The sequence below is a fragment of the Natator depressus genome, chromosome 5, assembly GCF_965152275.1.
Source record: "Natator depressus isolate rNatDep1 chromosome 5, rNatDep2.hap1, whole genome shotgun sequence".
Taxonomy (NCBI): domain Eukaryota; kingdom Metazoa; phylum Chordata; order Testudines; family Cheloniidae; genus Natator; species Natator depressus.
In genome coordinates this window covers 17,763,658-17,787,365 of record NC_134238.1, presented here as the reverse complement: position 1 = coordinate 17,787,365, position 23,708 = coordinate 17,763,658, and the positions used below count along the sequence as shown (strand labels likewise).

General features: G+C 41.1%; 1 protein-coding gene across 1 annotated transcript in view; it reads right to left on the bottom strand.

Annotated features, from left to right (window-relative positions):
• The window catches only part of DCC (DCC netrin 1 receptor), a 954,381-nt gene that overhangs the window by 256,576 nt on the left and 674,097 nt on the right, over positions 1–23,708 (bottom strand). The window contains exons 10-11 of the mRNA XM_074952368.1: positions 7,985–8,133; positions 6,207–6,345 (exon numbers count right to left, since the gene is read on the bottom strand). Coding sequence (XP_074808469.1) covers positions 6,207–6,345; positions 7,985–8,133 — 288 coding nt within the window. The remainder of the gene's footprint in view (positions 1–6,206; positions 6,346–7,984; positions 8,134–23,708) is intronic.

The following is a 23,708-nucleotide window of genomic DNA, read 5'->3' as shown; positions in this document are numbered from 1 at the left end:
TTGAGGTGGCCAATCAAAAACAAACTAATATAACTTCAGATTATATGTAGCATGGGGCAGGGGTTGGGATTGCTGGCAGGAGTCATGACTGGGAGTCACTCTGAATATGAATATGAAACTTCTTATCATTCAATAAAAGAACACATCATGTATCTGGAGGCTGGGATTAAGCAGTTTTCTTGTAATCTATTTTTAACTAACTTCAAAATGCAGGGCTAAATTCAGGCCTCATTTACACCTGTGCAATCACATTCAGAAATTTAAGACAATGGGTTGCAGAGTTTAGGGGAGGCAGAATGTTGCCTGAAAAATCTTCCTTACTAGCATTGGTGCATGCACCAGAATGAACACATTTTTACTTTCAAATCCCAGGCTACATTTGCAAATCTGGAGGCTACCCAAAAAAATCATGTCGTATTTGTAAACTGAGAAGATCTGATATGGAATCTTTGAGAGACAATAAACTAATAACCCTACCGACCATTGCTACGGAGTCACTCTTCAGAACTGAACAGAAGCTTGTATTCTTTTTTTGTAGTGCACACCACACATCCTAATAGACAGATTGTGTTGTGTGCCACATGGATTGCAGTTATTTATTATTTGTATTTTTAAGTGCTGACAATATGCTCAGGGCTGTGCCAAACAGAAATGAAGCCAGGCCCTGCCTGGAAGAATTTATAATCTAAAATACAGACAGAGATGAGAGGACAAACTGGGAAATCAAGAGGATGGAGTAATTCCCCCACTTTTCAGGGAACAGACTGGAAACATGTCCCTGTGGCCCACACCATTTCTCACTGCTCCCATTGGTCGGGAATGGCGAACCACAGCCACTAGGAGCTGCGGGCAGTGGTGCAAATGCAAACAAACTGTCTGGCGGCCACTGTCTTAGAGATTATATAGGAAGGAACTGTGAGAGCAAGGATGGTCTAGTGCTTAGGGGTGCTAGCCTAAGACCTGGGATACCTGAGTTCAAGTCCCTGACCTGCCACAGAATGTCTGTGTGACCTGGGGGAAATCATTTAGCCCTCTCTGTATCTCAGTTACCCATCTGTAAAATGGGGATATTAGCACTTCCCTACCTCACCGCAAGGTACTTAGATACTGTGGGGAGTAAAGGGAAGTCTGTATACAAAACACAGAGAGGTCAGATAATATTCTTTAGTTGGAGCTAACTATACCCAAGAGAACTGGGGTTCAACAGAACCCGAAGGAGTCCTAAAGCACGACATCTCTCACAGAGTGTTTGCATAGGGGAAATCTGCACTCTTGTGAGTTAGAACCACACAGATTCTGGTAATTTTCTGCATTAAATACTATAACAGCCTGCATTTCCTCTGCCACTGTTACTTCTCCCCCCACCTGCAAGTAAACACATGAATAGCTCAAGTTATAGAGCCAGCTGTTGATATATGAATAACTTTATATGCTCAGTGTCCTGACTGTGTCAGTTTGATCCTCACTCCTTAATTTTTTTTAAAAAAAATATTCCTATCATCATTATGGATATTAATTATTTTGAATCAAATATTCAGAAAGAATTAAAAAAAACTGTCTGCCAATTTTTGGGATTAAACACATTTTGAAAAATTCTTAGGCATGATCGTTCAAAGCATTTCTGGAATGGCAAAAAGCCAAAAAGACCAAATATTAACTGAGCTGTATATTAAACAGAAAACTAAACATTAAAGAACCGGTAAATTCTATAAGTCTGTGATTCTATAGTTCCTGGAATTGAAGATAATAACAACTGAAGATAATAAATCCCTGTGATTAAAGTATATTTCTTAGACTGTACGTTAGATCCCAGAGCTTCATGAATAATTTCTTCCTACAGACATGCAAGGAAATAGTATGCGTGGCTTCTTTATGACATCATCTACTGTATCATATAGTGTGAAAGTGCCACAGAATTTAACACCAGAAGGAACCACCAAATCATCTAGTCTGACCTACTGTGTATCACAGGACATCAATATAACCCAACACACACACACTAAACCCAACAACCGAAACTAGACTGAAGCAGTACAGCCCACAGTGAAGGACGCACAGAAAAAAAGAACACAGGAGGTGAGGTGGGGACCTACAGAAGTGATGACACAGCAGTGTTACAACAACAAAGAAAATCAGGTAGAACAACAGTATCAAGGCTTCTTCATCATTTTAATTTTTAGTCCTGTTCAAAATAAACCCTTGGAAGACTGAAAAGGAAATCTGTTTCCTTAACAGAATCCCTATCCCCTTTTTCAACTGTACACCTACACAAGTCTGTTGTAGTATTCATCTTGGAGAAATAAAATAAGATTACATGGTCTTTGCAAAGTGATACAGGGGAAAATGTTGGTCATTAAGTTTTAGAGAGGAAGGTTTTGGTCTTGTGGTTAAAACACTGGCCTAGGATTTTGGAGACCTATATTTAATCCCTTGCTCTACACAGCCTTCCTACTTAATTTCTCTTTGTCTCTGCTCTCCATCTGTAAAACTGTGATAATAATTCTTCCTTTCTCCCACCCTCTGTCTGTCTGATCTATTTAGATCATGAGCTTTTTGGGGTGGGAATGTCTATTACTATTTGTTTGTATAGTACAGTACGTAGCAGAATAAGGCCCTAATCTTGGTTGTACTCTCTAAATTCTACTGAAATAAAATAATTGTAATAAGTTCTGGTATCACTTTCAGCTTCGCACTCTTTAATTCCCTTCCCCCCTTCACCGTGCATAGCATTTTTGTGGGAACTCAGATCACTGTATGATATTATACATAAAGGGCCAGATCCCAGGCCCCTCTGCCAACTACTCCTGGGCTACTGTGGCAGTGCAAAACAACTGAAAAGCTGTCCTAAAGAGGCAACCAGAAATCCCAGCATATACTTCCCCCATTTCCTCCCCCCCACACACACACTTTGGGAATATAATAGGGGGGCAGGGCCAGAAAGCCCAGGCTCCAGCCTTGCTTTGGCCAGAAGAATGGTCCCAATGGCACCACGGAGGCTGGTATAATTTAGTCCAGTGTTTCCCAAACTTGGGACACTGCTTGTTCAGGGAAAGCCCCTGGCGGGCCGGGCCGGTTTGTTTACCTGCGTCGTCTGCGGGTTCAGCTGATCACAGCTCTCACTGACCGTGGTTCGTTGCTCCTGGCCAATGGGGGCTGCAGGAAGCGGCAGCCGGTACGTCCCTCAGCCCGCGCCGCTTCCCGCAGCCCCCATTGGCCTGCAGCGGCGAACTGCGGCCAGTGGGAGCCCCGATCGGCCGAACCTGTGGACGTGGCAGGTAAACAAACCGGCCTGGCCTGCCAGGGGCTTTCCCTGAACAAGCAGCGTCCCAAGTTTGGGAAACACTGATTTAGTCCATAGATTGCTCTAACTTACACCAAAGGCTTAAATGTCTCCTAGTGGCCCTAGGATCAGGGAAATGGAAAGATGCCTTAAAGACACCTTCCTCTCCTCCCCTAACTACACCAAGTCCTCAGTGTTGCAAAAAGCTACAGTTTACACCTCCCTGCAGCACCAGGGGTAGTTTTGTCTGTGTGTGCTGCAATTGCTGTATTCAGTGGGATGAGTTAAAAGGGCAAAATCTAAGTTGACAGGCTCAAAATTTGACTGTCCTTGCCACAGAACATTACAATAGTTTTACAAATATCTCCTGGATACTGAAAACTCTGTTAACTCTAAAAGAAGAGGAGAGGAACCTGCGTAAAATTCTTAATTCTCTGCTGGGCAGCTCACTCCCACCAACAAAACCAAACCAAGAGCACTGAATTAGTTTGGATTCATGATAATTTACACCACATCATCTATGTCCGCTGCCTGCCTGCTCCTTTCCTGTAAACTGAACCTGCAACTGATAAGAAGGTTGCTCTGGAGCAAAAGACTTTTGTAACTTTTAGTCACCTGCTGGCACCCAAGAATGGAACCCACTTGTGGGGACAGCATGAAGCAAATCTACTCACTTGCTTCATGTACACATATACAAAACAATGCAAAACTGGTACCAATAGGTTTCATTTCAGACCACCCCACCTTCTCCCCTTGCTTAACAGCAGAGAAGTTAAATGCTTCTTGGGATGTCATATTCTCCATTTTGCTGTTTTCTGGAATAGTTTCATAAAAGCCTTCTCTTCAGTGACATTTTGTGCTCCCAAAGAGGTGAAATCTTCTGACAAAATTTGCAGAGGATAATCTTCAGACTCATGAATAACAATCTCTCCCTTTCTCACTTATGATGACATTTAAAACCAAAGTGAAGAACCGAGCCACAGTACTACACTTCACAGTCTGAATTATATCTACATAAATTATGCAAAATATTCATTTTCACTTGTTTTCCTTTTGTTTTTATAATTATAAGTGTGAAGTAATTTATTCTGCCAAGATCCAATCTGTGTTACAAGTGATGACTGAATTAGATGGATAGGCCTAAGTAGTACTTGAAAAAATATTGAAGAGGTATCAAATGTAAAATAATTGAAAGTTGAAGTGCCAAATGAGGTGTGGGTATCACAGATGAACCTTATAAAGGATACTACAATGATGGTCTGAAACACTACAGCCTACAATAATATTATCATAGTGTTTTTATCAATTCTGTAGGATAGCAAATATTTGTTTTTTAATAAGGGAAATATTTGTAAATACAACAGAACTTGAGGCAAGGGTTCATCCTTATCTATTTAAATCTTTTCTTCCATCATAGGCACTGCCTAGATTAGGAAAAGGAAATGTTTTTAGCAAGTGTGTTAGCTAATATATTTATAAGCACCATTGTCTTTGTCTCCACTGGCTGCAAAGTGGAGTTTTAAAATGTGTTAAGTAAGTGTTATGCTAACACGTTTGCTAAACACTTCTGTTTTCCTAAGTTTTGTCTTCACCACAAAAAAATGTGTATTTTTTTTACAGCTAAGTAGCCATGTCTCTGTAAAAATGTAAGAGAAACAAGGGCAGGTAAGTTCTTCATTTAAATGGAGCTAGTCAAGGTCAACTCTATATCCCCACCTGGGTGTGTGCCTTGTCTCCACTAGGATTTTATAGCAAGATAGTTACCTAAGTGTAAAAAACCACCATTTTTTTGCAGTGAAGACACAGCCCTGGTAAAGACAGCACTACTGTGAGCTTAAGTCAAACAGTGATTCAAATACAGGACAGGAGCAGAGACTGTAATTTGAATACCTAAATTCAGAACTACACAGGAAAAAACCATGGCTATCAGAATACATGCAATTATAAAAATCTCCATCACTACCCCAACACTACCACCACCAATACTAATTATTCCCTTCTAACTTTCAGGGTTCTGTTTTCCTCCAAAAAGTTGTAACAAGTTTCTAGCAGTGAAAAAAATCTACCCAGAAAAGTCATCAAGGTACCACCAGAAGGACACACACATCCATTTTTTGTACACCCAATTATTGGGCTAATTCTCCTATCATTTACACTGTTTTTACACCACTGTAACCAAACTGATCAATGGAGTTACTCCTGATTTACAAGTGTGGGAATCAGGCTCACTGACTTCACCAGGAGTCACTGCAGCACTTACACATGAATATCAGGCATTAGACGTTTCCAAGCACAAAATAAACTTCAATTTATTACCCCAAGAATGCGGAGACACAAAGCACAGTGCAAGACATGGGACGAGTGACTATGCAATCACTGTGACAGGGAAGAAAGTAAACCAAACATTTTCTACTCTAGTATTCCAAATATGAGGAAGATCTAGAAACCTGTTTCTTCAGATTACCAAATATAATAAAATACTTTCCATTAAAAAGTGGTGAGGACAAACCTGTGTATAACTTCAGGAACTGGAAAGGGAGGGTAGAGATAGCATCATGCTATGTAACAACCTTCTACCAAACTAGGAAAAATGAAAAGGACAAATGATCATGAGGGATATGACCACAAACACCTATGAAACGATATAATGGGGAGACAATGAATCTATGATTTCTGCCTCTGAAAAAGACCTGAATATATTTATTTATTTATTATTTTATTTAAGAGTTTACATTTTCGTAGTCAATTTTCATTTAGTTTGTCGTGCCTATCATTGACTTGAACTGAGTATATAGTAGAGGAAATCCTAAATTTGTCCTGGTCCAAGGATAAAACTTTTACATAGCGATCTGTGATGTTCATCTACAAAGTGCACATTTTTCTTCTCCTTACATTGTCCATCCTGGCACCTGTAGTTCTAACTTACCATCAGAAAGCGTCACGACAGTAAGATCTTCAGTGGATACCCCAGGGCCATAGCGGTTATAAGCCAGGAATCGTAAGGTGTATTCCGTGAATTTTTTCAGCCCCTCCAGTTTGTATGATAGTCCATCAACCTCTATATTCTGGGCACATAAAAATGATAATTGTTACTAAGGGGAAACGTTAAAGAAGATATGACAGTAATGCTGAGGGATGAACTGATTACACAGTAGGGCTTTTCTATGTCTAAGAGGTAATGCTAAATCCTTATTTAAGTTGCTGTAAAAGGTAATTTGTAACATAGCATTGCTTGTTACAGCTCAGTTCTCAATAGATTATGATATTAAACTGCCACAGTTCAAGATGTAGCTGACTCTGGTGCTTATATCTTTGGTTTAGTTATTTAAAGCACAGTAGAAAGTTTCCTTGCTTAAATCAATCACTCCTTCTCCCATAAGAAAGTGATAGGGAAAGGAAGAAGGGAAAAGAAGGGAGAAAATAAGGACTAGGAGTCATGGAGGAATTCCAGGAAAAAAAGGAGAGAGTGAAATAAAGAAAGACAAGAGAAGAGAGAGAAGATTTTGGGGGGTGAAGAAGCCAGATAAATCTACCCTGGGATTTATGATGCCTGTGACTGCTACAGGCTACTAATAAATTAAACTGGCTCAGATGGAGAAAAGGGGAGTCCCTATTTTACTACCCTGTCCTCTTCTAAATCTCTATTATTATTTTTTTAAGTCACATTTCATCCACATAGCATATTTCAATGACCTCTACAGGATCACTATGCCACCTTAACTTTACATCAGCTACTGATGTACTATGTTAACAGTCTGAACTGTTTAAACTGTTTATTTGCTAGAGTGCAGGATCCTTGGAACAGAGACCATGATCTTATATGTTTCCACATAAAAACACACAGTCATTGCAGAACACCAATAATAATGATGATGCAAATTCCCTTTGTTTAGATCTCTCATTTATGAGAAATACAGATAATGCCTAGACTGGGTTTATATATTTTACACTCCTGGAATGGACCTGGCCCTGAGGAAAGGGAAAACGAGCCACTGAGGAAATAAATTAGATCATATCTAATTTGTAGAACTTCCCTTAACATCAGTAGTAGTTCTGCACAAATATAACAGGGATTCTGTGTCTGAAAAATCTAAAGGACTGTTATAAGGGAAGGGCTCTTTGCTTCGTTTCTAGACTTTGGATAAGAAAGGTAAACTAAGGGCTTGTTTCTCTCCTGCTTACACCAATCGTATGCTGGTGTGAATCCATATGGCTTGATCCTGCTGCCATATTAGTAAATCATAAGACTAATGTGGATTTCAATAGGCCATCCCATTTACTGCCGTGGAGATACTCATGTCTTGCACAGTGTAAGTGAAAGAAGAATGAGTTCCTCTATATATTAAAGTATTTTGTAATAGGCCTGTGTAATATTCAGCTAAAGTGGCATGTAAATTCTCACAGTTCAAACCTGCCAGGGGTTCTAAAGGCTTGATTTTTTTCAAAAAAAATCCCCTCTACTCACTGCCTTTCAATGAACATTTCCAAGGTACTTAACCTGAGGAGTAACCACTCCAATCTGTTATGCCATTGAAGCACCAAAATTTCCACTATCAACAGGTTTAAAGCTGCTGAACAGATATCCTTGATCACTTGGATTGAACGCTTCTTCTCCTTCCTGTCTGATTTTGTCACGTCATCCAGCAAAAGCCTGCTCTCACAACTAACTGAAAGAAGAACATACAGCTCCATTAACTTGCTCACCTGTTCTTTTCCAGTAGCAGTCTCTGTGCAGAACAATCTGTAACCTTGGACTGGACCATTTGCATAGGCAGGGGGTTCCCAGGAAAGAAGAACTGAGGTAGGTGAGGTAGATACAGCCCGCAGGTTTTCCACTGGCCCTGGAACTTGCACTGTATGAAGAAAAATTGCCTGAATAAAAGCAGTCATTTATTGCAGCTCAGTTCCTTAATCATTTCGTTATCCTTTTGATTGCTCTGGCATATCCAGCCCCAATATGTGTCCCCAAAAGCGCACACTTCTCCTGCTATATATGACTGTGCAGAGCTGAATGTTTTTAACATTGGAGTGAAGTGTGTTTCTCTATGAGGAAGCATTTAATAGACTTGAATGGTGTTGGGGCAAAGCACGATTAATCCATAAAGAAGCACCGCAGAGTGATACAACATTGCATCACAATAACCTTCTAAGTACAGAGGTGGCTTTGTAAAATACTGCCAATCAATCCCAAGACTGGTTCAAGAAAAGGAGGAACTTTAGCAGACACATTACTTTCTACTTATAAAAGAGCAAAACTGAAAGACACACAACCTAAAATATCAACACAAAACCCAGCTTTTCAGAGAAATACAATGTAGCCTTACCATACTTCTTGAATATCTATTCAAGCTGTGTATAGACTGGCTCAACTGCTACTTGTTTAAAAATTGATTTAATGCATCATATATTGGCTTGGCCTCCTATTACCAGTGCAACAATGGGGTTTTAGTATCACTCCTATTTACATTGTTGCTTCATGTCCCTGTATATTTACTTAACCTTAGGTATATTTTATATGCTTTCCTGTAACTAACTCTTTGGATCACAAATGCATGGTTGCTAAAAATAATCATCATAATAAAAGTAATCTTGGGCATGCACTGAGGTCCAAACTGGGAACTATGAAACACACAAGTAATCCTATTGCCTTCTTGGATTCACAGTTTGGCACTGAACATTGCTAGTGATTTGGTAGGAAGAAATGCAGTTTAGTGTGACTGAGACATAAGTAAAAACTTTCAAACCTGGATACCTAAAGTTAGGTCCTGAAATCCATATTTAGGCACTTAAAGAACTTTCAGGTTTGAATTTCCGGTGAAAGATAATTATATGAATTGGTAAGAAAATGTAGCACATCCCCAGTTCTGTTTAATAACAATGGTTTTGTATTTGTGCAATATCTAGCACTCCGAAGATGTTACTGGAACTCAATACTTATAAAACTAAAAGCAACAACAAAAGTGTTAAAAACTGCAACCATCTGACAAAATCTTGCAATTATTGGAGTTAGTGCAACCAGTTCTAACAATACTTTAACCTGGAACAGATTTATTTTCAGGCAAAGGAAAATCTGGGACCAAAAACACAGAAAGCTGAATTATTTTCCATTTTCAGTATGATTTCATAAAATTTGGTGTAGGAGGTGAGAGAGGAGATTTTTTTTGGCATGAACCAACCCAAAATGAAATTGCCTGTTTTCTTCACAAATTTCATGGAAAAGCCCCCCAGCGTTGCACAGCTCTATGTTTTTATGTTTTATGTTTTTCACTCTTAATTCTGATTGTCACACATTATTAATGTTATGCATTCACTGTTGACTTGAACTAGTTACCAAATAACAAAAGTGCTATACTTGGGAAACTCCCTTTACCACTAATAGCCATTCCATACATAATCATTCCTCACATGTCAGGCAATGAGAAGGAAACACTACGCAGACTAATACTTTCAAGTCTGTCTCTACAGTTCATCTGTCCCTTCAGCTGAAACCCAAGGAAGAGTAACAGATGAGAGAAAAAGGAAGAAAATTGGCAGAAAAGTCGCAGAACAAGTGGAGAACCAATTCTGAAAATGATCTAAACGTTAAAGACTGGTGTGATCAACAGTGTTTAATATATCTGAGTTGTTGTTGCATGTCTATACCTTTTTCTTGCCTGAATATGAAATGGTCTATTCATATTTTACATATAGAAAATGCCATCAGGCAAAACAAATTTGCCAGTTATTGTGCAGTTGAAAGATAGCAGCATTACAATTCCTATAAAAGGCTTTTCACAGTCAAATGAATGTTACCAGACAATTTCATAGAAGAAAGCTGTTAGGGTAAAACTAACAGGTTTGTGGCAAGTGACAGGGAAAGAACATGACACTTTCTTCTGCTAATACCTGTGTATTTGACAATATGCTAAATGCAAAGTGGAGGATATCTAAAAGACTGCTACCCGGCCCAGGGTAAAGATCATGGTTGACAATTTCATTCCTCTGGCCCAAACAGAACTCTGTAATAGGGATAAACCATGGGAGGCAGAACTTTCTCAGGGGCTAGACCGAGACGTGTAGTGAACTAGTCCCTCAGGAACCAAGGCTTGTCACTCTCTACTCCAAGTGTAAGGGGCATTTCTTTGACTTCTAACAAATACATAGCAACATGTGTATTAAAAAACCCAAAACCAAACAATTCACTCGGGTGCACACACTGCACCCTCTGGGGAGAGGAGGAAAAAACGAACAACACATGCCAGATGTCTGTCACATAGCTGAATGTACTACTGGAAGGCATTCAGATACTGTGGTGATGAGCATGGCAGGAGAACCAATACAGAATTTGTAGAAAGCTAAAAATCAGTGAAAGGCTGCCAGTGACATATACTTTTAAATGGCTTTCAATATTCACTCTAATATAGAATTAATACATTTTAAAAGGTTTTTCCCTCCAGCTTTCCATTTCATTATATTTCAGTTTGCCTGGCAGGCCCGCTAATATGCTAAACTTCTCAACGCTTTGGCATGCAGAAATTCTTTCGTCTCTGCTGATCCCTGCTGACAATAATGTAGGGGGAAATAGCATTTTGTTTTGGTCCTTGTTTTCCTGTTACTTTTTTGTTTTTGTTTTTTTGTTGGTGGGAAGGCTTTAGAAGTACAGCAAGAGCCATTCAAGCAGCACAAACCACTTCTCCCAGAAAAGTCATTCTCTTTAGATCAATCAGTTTCCTGGCCAAAAAGAAACATACCCAAAGATGGGAAAGAGCAAAGATTAAGTGCTTTTTGCCCCATATGGACTGTGCATAAATTGTGAAGTCATATTTATATTTGATCATTAATACTCACAGGAACAAAACATGCTAAGCCTACTTATTCCATTGAGAATTTTCCTCCTGAAGTTTGAGACACTTTTATAAAATAAAAGCTACATTAATTGTGAAAGAATTTGATTCTACTCTCACGTATGGCAGTTTTACACCACTGCGAACCCACTGATTTCAGTGGAGTTACTCCTGATTTAGACCATGTAAATGGGAACAGAATCAAGCCTAAAGCTACAAGTGGTCAAATTCTATATCATTTTCAAGGCTGGCTTTAGAAATATGGTTCCGTTCAATATCTACATAAATGATATTGCATAAATGATATAGCATAGAGAGTACACTTATAAAGTTTGTGGACAATATCAAGCTGGGAGGGGTTGCAAGCACTTTGGAGGACAGTATTAGAATTCAAAATTGCAAATGACTGCCTAAGAAGGAGTACTGCAGAAAGGGGCCTGGGGCTTATAGTGGATCACAAACTAAATATTAGTTAATCACTGGAACAAATTACCTTGAGAGGTCATGGAATCTCTGCCATTGGAGGTTTTTAAGAACAAGTTGGACAAACATCTGTCAGAGATGGTCTAAAATACTTAATCCTGCCTCAGTGTGGGGGACTTGACTAGATAACCTATTGAGGTCCCTTCCAGTCCTACATTTCTTTGATCTATAATACCTATAACTGTCTTAATTTCTCCATAACTGCTGAAGGTGCCACTGTCTCTCATTGTGCCTGAGTGGAGTTAATAGGGCCCCATTTCAGCAAAGCATTGCAGCATGTGCTTTATGGGGGGAGGGATAGCTCAGTGGTTTGAGCATTGGCCTGCTAAACCCAGGGTTGTGAGTTCAATCCTTCAGGGGGCCATTTAGGGATCTGGGGCAAAAATTGGGGATTGGTCCTGCTTTGAGCAGGGGGTTGGACCTCCTGAGGTCCCTTCCAACCCTGATATTCTATGATTCTATGTCCATTCCTATTCAGCCAAGCACTTAAGCACATTGTGGAACTTAAGCAGTTACTTAAAGTTAGGCACATGCTTCTGGACTTCATTGAATAGGAATAGGCTGCTGAACTGGGGTGTGAGAATTTTAACATTGGTTTCAGTGCGCACAGGTTCAAACCTAACAAAAGCTGCCTTTTTTATTATTTCCAGCAGATTGTCCCCTCTGATGAGGTAGGTCAAGACAAAGGAAACGTAGGTCAGCATTTGAATGCATAAGGAAGGCAAAAAACTTTCACAGCTGCTGAAATAGAACACTGATTTTTTTTTAAACGGTCAAAACCAATGTTTTTAAATTAGAAGTCAATTTAAAAAAACTTTGTGAGCTTAATTTCAGTAGGTGTATAGAAGTAAGAGGTCCAGGACCTGTTTTTCAGTGCTCCATAAGTGCTACTGCCTACTTTGGTCATGCATAACCAGATTCATAGAATCATAGAATATCAGGGTTGGAAGGGACCTCAGGAGGTCATCTAGTCCAACCCTCTGCTCAAAGCAGGACCAATCCCCAATTAAATCATCCCAGCCAGGGCTTTTTCAAGCCTGACCTTAAAAACTTCTAAGGAAGGAGATTCTACCACCTCCCTAGGTAACGCATTCCAGTGTTTCACCACCCTCCTAGTGAAAAAGTTTTTCCTAATATCCAACCTAAACCGCCCCCACTGCAACTTGAGACCATTACTCCTTGTCCTGTCCTCTTCTACCACTGACAATAGTCTAGAACCATCCTCTTTGGAACCACCTCTCAGGTAGTTGAAAGCAGATATCAAATCCCCCCTCATTCTTCTCTTCTGCAGACTAAACAATCCCAGTTCCCTCAGCCTCTCCTCATAAGTCATGTGTTCCAGACCCCTAATCATTTTTGTTGCCCTTCACTGGACTCTCTCCAATTTATCCACATCCTTCTTGTAGTGTGGGGCCCAACACTGGACACAGTACTCCAGATGAGGCCTCACCAATGTCGAATAGAGGGGAACGATCATGTCCCTCGATCTGCTGGCTATGCCCCTACTTATACATCCCAAAATGCCATTGGCCTTCTTGGCAACAAGGGCACACTGTTGACTCATATCCAGCTTCTCGTCCACTGTCACCCCTAGGTCCTTTTCCGCAGAACTGCTGCCTAGCCATTCGGTCCCTAGTCTGTAGCGGTGCATTGGATTCTTCCATCCTAAGTGCAGGACCCTGCACTTATCCTTGTTGAACCTCATCAGATTTCTTTTGGCCCAATCCTCCAATTTGTCTAGGTCCCTCTGTATCCTATCCCTACCTGCCACCATATCTACCACTCCTCCTAGTTTAGTATCATCCACAAATTTGCTGAGAGTGCAATCCACACCATCCTCCAGATCATTTATGAAGATATTGAACAAAACCAGCCCCAGGACCGACCCTTGGGGCACTCCACTTGATACCGGCTGCCATCTAGACATGGAGCCATTGATCACTACCCGTTGAGCCCGATAATCTAGCCAACTTTCTACCCACCTTATAGTGCATTCATCCAGCCCATACTTCTTTAACTTGCTGACAAGAATACTGTGGGAGACCGTGTCAAAAGCTTTGCTAAAGTCAAGAAACAATACATCCACTGCTTTCCCTTCATCCACAGAATCAGTAATCTCATCATAGAAGGCGATTAGATTAGTCAGGCATGACCTTCCCTTGGTGAATCCATGCTGACTGTTCCTGATCACTTTCCTCTCATGTAAGTGCTTCAGGATAGATTCCTTGAGGACCTGCTCCATGATTTTTCTGGGGACTGAGGTGAGGCTGACTGGCCTGTAGTTCCCAGGGATCCTCCTTCTTCCCTTTTTTAAAGATTGGCACTACATTTTTTCCAGTCGTCCGGGACTTCCCCCGATCGCCATGAGTTTTCAAAGATAATGGCCAATGGCTCTGCAATCACAGCCGCCAACTCCTTTAGCACTCTCGGATGCAACTCGTCCAGCCCCATGGACTTGTGCACGTCCAGCTTTTCTAAATACCTACCACTTCTTTCTCCACAGAGGGCTGGCCACCTACTCCCCATGCTGTGTTGCCCAGTGCAGCAGTCTGGGAGCTGACCTTGTTCGTGAAGACAGAGGCAAAAAAAGCATTGAGTACATTAGCTTTTTCCACATCCTCTGTCACTAGGTTGCCTCCCTCATTCAGTAAGGGGCCCACACTTTCCTTGGCTTTCTTCTTGTTGCCAACATACCTGAAGAAACCCTTCTTGTTACTCTTAACATCTCCTGCTAGCTGCAGCTCCAGGTGTGATTTGGCCCTCCTGATTTCATTCCTACATGCCCGAGCAACATTTTTATACTCTTCCCTGGTCATTTGTCCAATCTTCCACTTCTTGTAAGCTTCTTTTTTATGTTTAAGATCCACAAGGATTTCACTGTTAAGCCAAGCTGGTCGTCTGCCATATTTACTATTCTTTCGACACATCGGGATGGTTTGTCCCTGTAACCTCAATAGGGATTCTTTGAAATACAGCCAGCTCTCCTGGACTCCTTTCCCCCTCATGTTATTCCCCCAGGGGATCCTACCCATCAGTTCCCTGAGGGAGTCGAAGTCTGCTTTCCTGAAGTCCAGGGTCCGTATTCTGCTGCTTACCTTTCTTCCCTGTGTCAGGATCCTGAACTCGACCAACTCACGGTCACTGCCTCCCAGATTCCCATCCACTTTTGCTTCCCCTACTAATTCTTCCCGGTTTGTGAGCAGCAGGTCAAGAAAAGCTCTCCCCCTAGTTGGCTCCTCCAGCACTTGCACCAGGAAATTGTCCCCTACATTTTCCAAAAACTTCCTGGATTGTCTGTGCACCGCTGTAGTGCTCTCCCAGCAGATATCAGGGTGATTGAAGTCGCCCATGAGAACCAGGGTGTGCGATCTAGTAGCTTCTGCGAGTTGCTGGAAGAAAGCCTCATCCACCTCATCCCCCTGATCTGGTGGTCTATAGCAGACTCCCACCACTACATCACTCTTGTTGCTCACACTTCTAAACTTAATCCAGAGACACTCAGGTTTTTCTGCAGTTTCATACCGGAGCTCTGAGCAGTCATACTGCTCCCTTACATACAGTGCTACTCCCCTACCTTTTCTGCTCTGCCTGTCCTTCCTGAACAGTTTATAACCATCCATGACAGTACTCCAGTCATGTGAGTTACCTCACCAAGTCTCTGTTATTCCAATCACGTCATAATTCCTTGCCTTCACCAGGACCTCCAGTTCTCCCTGCTTGTTTCCAAGGCTTTGTGCATTTGTATATAGGCACTTGAGATAACCTGCATTCACTCCCCCCTCACTCATTAAACACTATGTGTGCACATATGTAGCCAGACTCCCAAATCCTCTCAGAGCACGATCCTTCTCACAAACCTTCTCAGTTCTTTTGCTCTGCATTCTCACACAGATCTCCTAACTGCTACCTCTTACCCAAAATTTTGTGCATAGTCCTTAGTCGTTTGTATTGTATCTGTCAAATTCTATACCACTCTTTTTCAGGGAAAGGGTCTCATCTTCTCGAATATGAACAACAAACAATAATCCTTTCCCATGCATCTAAATCCTGACCTGCATTTCCTTTGTCTCAAACAGTGTCAAGGTGCCTATTTCTATTTATTATTATTATCATTATGTATTACTCTAGCACTCAGGAGCCCCAGTCATGTTTATGATTGTTGGTTTGTTTCTGTTCTTATGTAACACACTTTAAAACATTTTTCTAGTGATTCATTCTTCCTTATGAGATGCAATGATGAAAATTTTATTTTTATTACATTTCACTTTCCCTTAAAACAGCTGATTCCTATGCTGATTCGCAATGAAACCATTTAGAATGTGACACATTTACGAAGCCACTTGCATTTATTGATAATAGAGTGCATGCTTTGATTGTGTCTTTGATTTTTTCCCCCCTTTCCCTGTAGTTAACAGCTTTAATGATATTTCTGTAAAATCTGTTTCTGTGCTGTATGGGGAGATGTGACTTCAAAAAGCCTGCAGGCAATGTAATTATTAGCATAATGAAACCCTTACTTCCCTGCACTGTATACAGCTGAAAGATATGACAGCAGTTTGGCAAGAAATGCAAAAACTATCCTGGTCTGCCTCGGCTGCTGATCCATGGGAGTTCTGCTGGACACAGGTTTTTGAAAGTAGCTGTCACTTAAAGATATTTTCACATTTTGTTCTGCTTTGCATCGAGTTATTCTGTATTTGCTTACATGGTGTGCAACTATATTCCATAGTCAAATATATTAACCTACTGTACAATGTTTTCTTCACATTACTAGCAAAACTATGGGCCAGATCACATATCATCAGATATGCAAGCAGCAGGTCTCTTCCACCTGCAGGTCTCCCACTTTCTCTGTAGAAAGTTGGCTTTAAGGGGGGACGTTGCCTTCCTTGCACAAGCCCTCTGTCTATGGGGATGGGGACTAATCTGTATCTAGTTAGGGGTCTTGGGAAAACACCTCTCCATCCACTTAACCCTACTGCAGGGAATCTGATTTTTTTTAAAATGGGGAAAAGGGAGGTACAGGAGTAAGTGACTTGCTTATTGTCACTGTCAATTGCAGAACAGGACATAAAAAAGAACAGAGGACAAAGTGCACACTTCATTTACACCGCTGAAACTCCCATTGAAGTGAATGAGATTAGAATTCGGCCTTGGTCTCGACTCCAAGTCCTGCACAGTAGTCACAAAACAACAAATTATACTAACAAAATATAACACAAAACACATAGGAATACACACACACCTCATCTCCATGGAAGGGAAGTTATAGAAAGCTCAGATCAAAGGAAAAGACAGTTTAGATGGAAGAACTTCCCTGCTATCTCCTCTACGAACGCATCCTTGATTAGAAAGATACAGTGTGTCTACACAGCAAACGTGCAGCTGGCCCGGGTCTGTTGACAGGCTCACCAGAGGGGAGTGTCTCAGAGCCCAGGTTCCAACCTAAGCCTGAACATCTGCAGCCTGAGCCCAAACCAGCTGGCATGGGCCAGCCACAGGTGTTTAACTGCTGGGTAGACATACGCACAGAGCATTGACATCTGAAGGAATCACTACCACAGCTTTTAAGCTCAAAGGTTCCTATACTGGTCTGTGGAGAGTTGATCTGGTCACATGGGGACAAATTTTCATTTACGTACCTAATTAAAGACCAGATTTTTTTTTTTAAAAAAAGGACTCAGCACCCAGCAGCTCTCCTGGTGACAATGCAGCCAGATTTTCATGTTGAGCTGTTCCAAAAAAACTGTGGGAGCTGATCTGTTGAGCATCCTCATTGTTTGCAGCTGCTAAGTTGTAGTAAGAGACAGCCTAACATATATTAAATGATGTATTAGTATTACTTTTGCACAGGAGTAATTGCTATAGTTGCCAAAGTGAAGCTACCCAATTGCAAATGGAGGGCGAGGTGGTCGATGCAATAGAGTCTGGGTCCAGGAGACAAGCTCTCTCTTAAAATGAAATTATTGTTCGTGGTTCTGTCATCGACTTCCCATGTGAGCCTGGATAAGTCACATAATGTTTTTGTGATTCAGTTACCCTACAATAAAATGGGGAGAATGCTTTCTTTTGCCCACCTCTAGTCTTATCTATGTAGACTGCAAGCTTTCTGGGACAAGGACTTACTCCAAATATGTACAGCTCTGTAAGGGTGTGGGACTCACCCGTGCGGCGCCACCTGCTGGTGTCCTGGGAATTAGCTCTACTTCCAGCCTTGGAGCACCCTCTGCAGGCAGGTGTCCTGCTTATGCCAGGCCCCCATGTCCCTCCTGGATCCGGTGCCCCTTGTACGCAGGGGTGCTGCCCCCTAGCAGTAACCCCTCACTTGCAGGGTCTCCCTCCCTGGGGAACCCCAACCCCCTATCCCTACCTCACCTCAGTCGTAGGCTACTGCCAGTCACCAGCTAGTCCCCAAGCCCTGGGGCAGACTGCAGTATAAGTCACTCATCACAGGCAAGGTTGGGTTTGGACCTGCTGCCTCTGTCTAACCTTCCGTTGTCCCCTGCAACCCCAGTACCTGTTGGGCCTAATACTAGGCCACAGCCTGGGGCTTTCCTGGCTGGTGCACCCCCAGCTCCTCAGGCCCTTCCCCAGCCCTGCTCCAATCTAGGTACTCTACTTAGGTCCCTGCAGCCAGGTCCCTCCCTCTCAGAAGCTAGAGAGAGTCTTTTGAGCTTCAGCCCAGCAGCCCCTTTATAGGGTCATCTGAGTCTGCCATGCTGAAGCTGCCTCCCAATTAGCCCACCCTACGGCTCCCAGACCAGGCCTCTCTAAGGGCTGGCTTTTAAGCCCTTTGGGCTGGGAGTGGGTGACCACCGCGCTACAAGCTCCTAGCACAATGGGGCCTTAGTTTCAGGGTCTAGATACTGTTACAAATACACATGATTTATAGAGGGGACTGCTTTGATAATTATCATTATGGGGTTAAAGGGAGAATGGTGATCTTATAATGCCTCCATACCAAATATGCAATTCAAGCATGGGAAAGAAAACATGTCAATCTGAAGCATCAACAAGGCTCTTCTTTCACTGACAACCCACAGTTATGATAAAGTTTTAGTTTAGTGGAAGTATTCAGAAGATAAGTTCATTACCACCATAGTGGATGTTGGCTGGTTTAGAGAGAGCTGTATGAAGACAAATAGATTTCAGCAGAATGCCATCCAGAAATAGTTTTGGAATGATTCTGAATAAGCTGAAATTGTTGTGCTTTCATGGCAACAGATAAGATCAATTTTACTTTATAGTAATTGCTAAATCATGTCAGATTACGTCAGACCAATACTAAATTAAAAACATAGGCGTGCTACTCAAGCACTATTAAATCAAAATGATTTTTGCTGGACCTGAAGACGAAGGGAGGAAATTGACCATAATCTTTCTTAAATTGCAAAAGTACTTCACATTAAGGAGACAGTTTTTTCTAAGTAAACACAGAGGTTGCAGATCTTATTTAAAAGCTCTGGATGGATGTGTTCTCTCTTAAGCAGGTCCAGAAACTGGAGATTTTATACAAATAATGTAATGCCTAAATTTGCATGTTTGAAAAATATGCAAAATCTCAATTGCATATATATGCATGTATGTATTTAAAACACTACCGCAGCATAAATGTGAATGATTCGTCTGAGCCAAACCAGAAACTGCCATATTAAGTTCATTGGTGTTTCTGACCCCACAGAAGCCCTGGTGGGAGGAGCTCTGAGATCATTCAAGAGGAGATTCTTTCTTTCTTTCTTTCTTTCTTTCTTTCTTTCTTTCTTTCTTTCTTTCTTTCTTATATTCACCTTCCCAGTTCCCCAAAAGACTCACAGAGCCTGGTTTCAGTCCTAGCCCAGCTGGCTCAGCTCCCATAGTGAAATCCATCCATTAACATACAGGCACTCTATCCCCAATACAGCCCATAAGAACTATGCTCCGAGGTCTGCTGGGAAGTAGCAGTCTACACTTCTAGGCACTAGCCATGGAGCAACCTAGCTGAGACCACAGACTAGAGGTCAAATCCTGGCCCTACTGGAGTCAATACTCCCTGGGGCCAGGATTTTACCCACAAAGTGTTTGTGGGTAGAGTCTCACCCTCACTTACTGTTTACATCTAATTTCCCCAAGAGATTCAGACTCTCAGTTGGGAGGCCATGAGACAAAGAGTATGCACAAATCTGTACAGGTTCCTGCACACAGTTAACTTTGTCTCCTGGGTTTGGGCTGAGGAGGTGAGAAACAAATGGAGCATATCTGGCCCCGCTTCCCCATCCTGTCCATTCACACAGGATCCAGAACTTCATGGAAACCTTGTGGAAACCAATGTGAACTCTTCCATTGGATTCGGTGTGGAAATGAACAACATGCCATGGAAACAGCTTTTCCCTCTTGTGGGCAGCTGGATCCATGATTTTTGGCTGCCCTTTGCTTGTGGAAGCAGAGAGAAGTATGGGGCCCTGTACTATTACAACAATACACAAAAATACCAATAATCTTAGCATTTTCTAATGTCTTAGGAATGGGATAAAAAGCATGTATCAAAGGGGACTACACATTTCCATTGAAAAGGTAATACCGGACACATACATTATCTTTTATAAGCAAAATGGCATGTCATGTAGAGTGCAAATAACCTGTATTGACGAGAGGAAAAAATGAACTAAAATCAATAGAAAAAAGCTATTTACTTCAGTCTTATTGGAATTCCCTCTGAAATTACTATAATTGACCCTGATACAGTCCATTCAACCAGCAAGAGACAGATTTCCACACTGGGAAGTTTATGTGTACATTGATATCAGCCATAGCTAGACAGGCCCCATCAAAATGGTGTAAAGAGAGAATTATCCATTTCAATTATCACTGCAATGCAGCATCAAAGAACTGGGCAACAAGGGGAATAAAGGCTCATGCCAAGCCAGTGATTTATAACAAGGAGCAGGAACAGATGCATCCATTTTGTTTTCAGCATCTTGTGTAGACTAACTTCAATGTAGCATGAGGAAGTCTAGAGTAATTGTTCTCATTGCTACTGTTATAATTATTGATGCTTTTGTGGTAACTGATGCTGATATTATACTTAGATAACATTTACCCTGGAAAAGGACATCACAAGAGACACTCCAGCTCATTCAAGTTCAAGGCCATTTTTATACCTAACAAAATATAAACTATTTTAAATAAATTCTGCAATAAATGTAAAAAATGACCTTTGTGCTCAGAATAGAATCTCTTTCTACTGTAGCAACAACCTCGCTAATCAGGAGCAATCCAATTAAATACCTGTGTGCCTTAAACTGTCACTGATTTAGAGGGCACTTAATAAAGTACTATCAATTCTACCCTAAGTGTGAAGCCAGGGAAATCTCTTTAGAGGATTATTCATAAATTCACTAGTAAAGAATCTCTGTATGCTTCTAATGTAAAATGTATTCCTGGGTTTCTTGCACTGTGGGACACAGGATGCAGGTCTCAGAGAGGGGATATGGAGTCACTCAAAGTAAGTTGTAATTACATATTTAATGTATCCATGTGAGTTTCTAACAAGATTGGCACTTTTCAAAGGAAACAGTAGAATGGTTCAAAAAAAAAAAAAAAGATGTCCAGTGTATTATGCCAGTTAATTAAGATGAATGGTGAACAGTAAATAACTAGTTGGTGCTTCTTAGAATTAAACACAAGGCAATTTAAAAAAAATAAATTTACTTTTTGGTTTTGATGAGTTCTGTTATCTATCTCTTAGTTTACCACTGTGCTCAGTAAGGAAACTGCTCCTAATGGGCCAGATTCTGCCATCTTACTTATGAGGGTGTACCTTACTCCTAGAGCAATTAATATTTAGTTCTGATTCAGCAGTGTACCCGGAAAGATAATGGAGCAAATAATTAAGCAATCAATTTGCAAACATCTAGAAGATAATATGGTGACAAGTGACAGTCAGCATGGATTTGTCAAAAACAAATTGGGTCAAACCAACCTGATAGCTTTCTTTGACATGGTAGCAAGCCTTGTGGATGGGGGGAAGCAGTAGATGTGGTATATCTTAACTTTAATAAAGATTTTGATACTGTCTCACATGACCTTCTCATAAATAAACTAGGGAAATTCAACCTACATGGAGCTATTATAAGGTGGGTGCAAAACTGGTTGGAAAACCATTCCCAGAGTAGTTATCAGTAGTTCACAGTCATGTTGGAAGGGTATAATGAGTGGGGTCCCGCAGGGATCAGTTCTGGGTCCGGTTCTGTTCAATATCTTCATCAATGATTTAGATAATGGCATAGAGAGTACACTTATAAAGTTGTGGACAATACCAAGCTGGTAGGGGTTGAAAGTGCTTTGGAGGATAGGATTAAAATTCAAAATGATCTGGACAAACTGGAGAAATGAGAAATGGTCTGAAGTAAATAGGATGAAATTCAATAAGGACAAATGCAAAGTACTCCATTTAGGAAGGAACAATCAGTTGCACACATACAAAATGGGAAATGTCTGCCTAGAAAGGAGTACTGCGGAAAGGGATCTGGGGGTCATAGTGGACCACAAGCTAAATATGAGTCAACAGTGTACCACTGTTGTAATAAAAGCAAACATCCTTCTAGGATATATTAGCAGGAGTGTTGTGAGCCGGACACAATAAGTAATTCTTCTGCTCTACTCTGCACTGATTAGGCCTCAACTGGAGTATTGTGTCCAGTTCTGGTTGCCACATTTCAGGAAGGATGTGGACAAATTGGAGAGAGTCCATAGAAGAGCGACAAAAATGATTAATGGTCTAGAAAACATGACTTAGGAGGGAAGATTGAAAAAAATTGGTTTGTTTAGTCTGGAAAAGAGAAGACGGAGAGGGACATGATAATAGTTTTCAAGTATGTAAAAGGTTGTTACAAGGAGGAGGAAGAAACATTGTTTTTCTTAACCTCTGAGGATAGGACAAGAAGCAATGGGCTTAAACTGCAGCAAAAGAGGTTTAGGTTGGACATTAGGAAAAACTTCCTAACTGTCAGGGTAGTTAAGCATTGGAATAAATTGCTTAGGGAGGTTGTGGAATCTCCATCATTGGAGATTTTTAAGATCAGGTTAAACAAACATTTGTCAGGGATGGTCTAGATAATACTTAGTCCTGCCATGAGTGCAGGGGAATGGACTAGATGACCTCTCGAAGTCCCTTCCAGTCCTGTGATTCTATGATTCTGTGATCATCCATAGATCTGAAAGTGCCTTTACAAAGGAGGGTAGGTGTAATTATCCCCATTTTGCAGATTAAGAAACAGAGGCATAAAGAAATGAAGTGAGTTGCCCAGCAGTTGGTCCTCCCATGGGGCTCTTTTTGCAGAGCTTCACAGTATAAGTCTACTACCTCCTGCCTGCAGTGCAGTACTCAGCTCTCCTTATAAGCTCCTCCTCCAGCCTGTGCATGTGTTGCAGGTGTGTGCCTAAGCCCTGAGCAGTTCCTAAACCCCTTCCTCTCCTATGTGGGGGTTTGTAAACTCCATCGTAGTTGCTTAAGAATTAAGTATTTTCATTAGCCCTCTCTTGCAGTGCATGGTATTTTGATTGGAAAATGGATTTCTTTCCTCCTCCATTACTACAAATGTTCCAGGGCAGTTGCATGTCTGTGATGCTGATTTGTTTCTCCGATCTCCACCCCATCCTACCAGTGAATGTAATAGCTATAATATAATCACATGATTAAATACTGTGTTTAACTCCAACTGACTGGCAACTGTATATTGTCACAGTGCATGGGATGGGATTATGTGACTGGCATCTGTCATGTAAAGATTTGTTTTAGTTTATATAATTTTATCTTTAAATTTCAGCACACGCTGAAAACATCCAGTTAGCATAATCTGTGTGGCCAAAGAGTGAATAAAAGAGTGTATATTATTTATTAGCTTTGACTTTGTGGTTCTCAGATCCAAAGCCCTTTCTTTGAAGTTAAAGGAATTGGCCTTTAGGATGTGTATTCATATATGGTACCCCTTATATATAGTGAATGAGGGGGTGCAAAAGTCAAAGAGAGGCCAGTTTTTCCACAAAGCTAGATTTTTCAAAAGAGTTCAACTACCAGCAGCTCCTACGGTGATGACATTTTTCTTTTGAAAACACCAGTCTCAATAATTAAAAATCATGAGTCA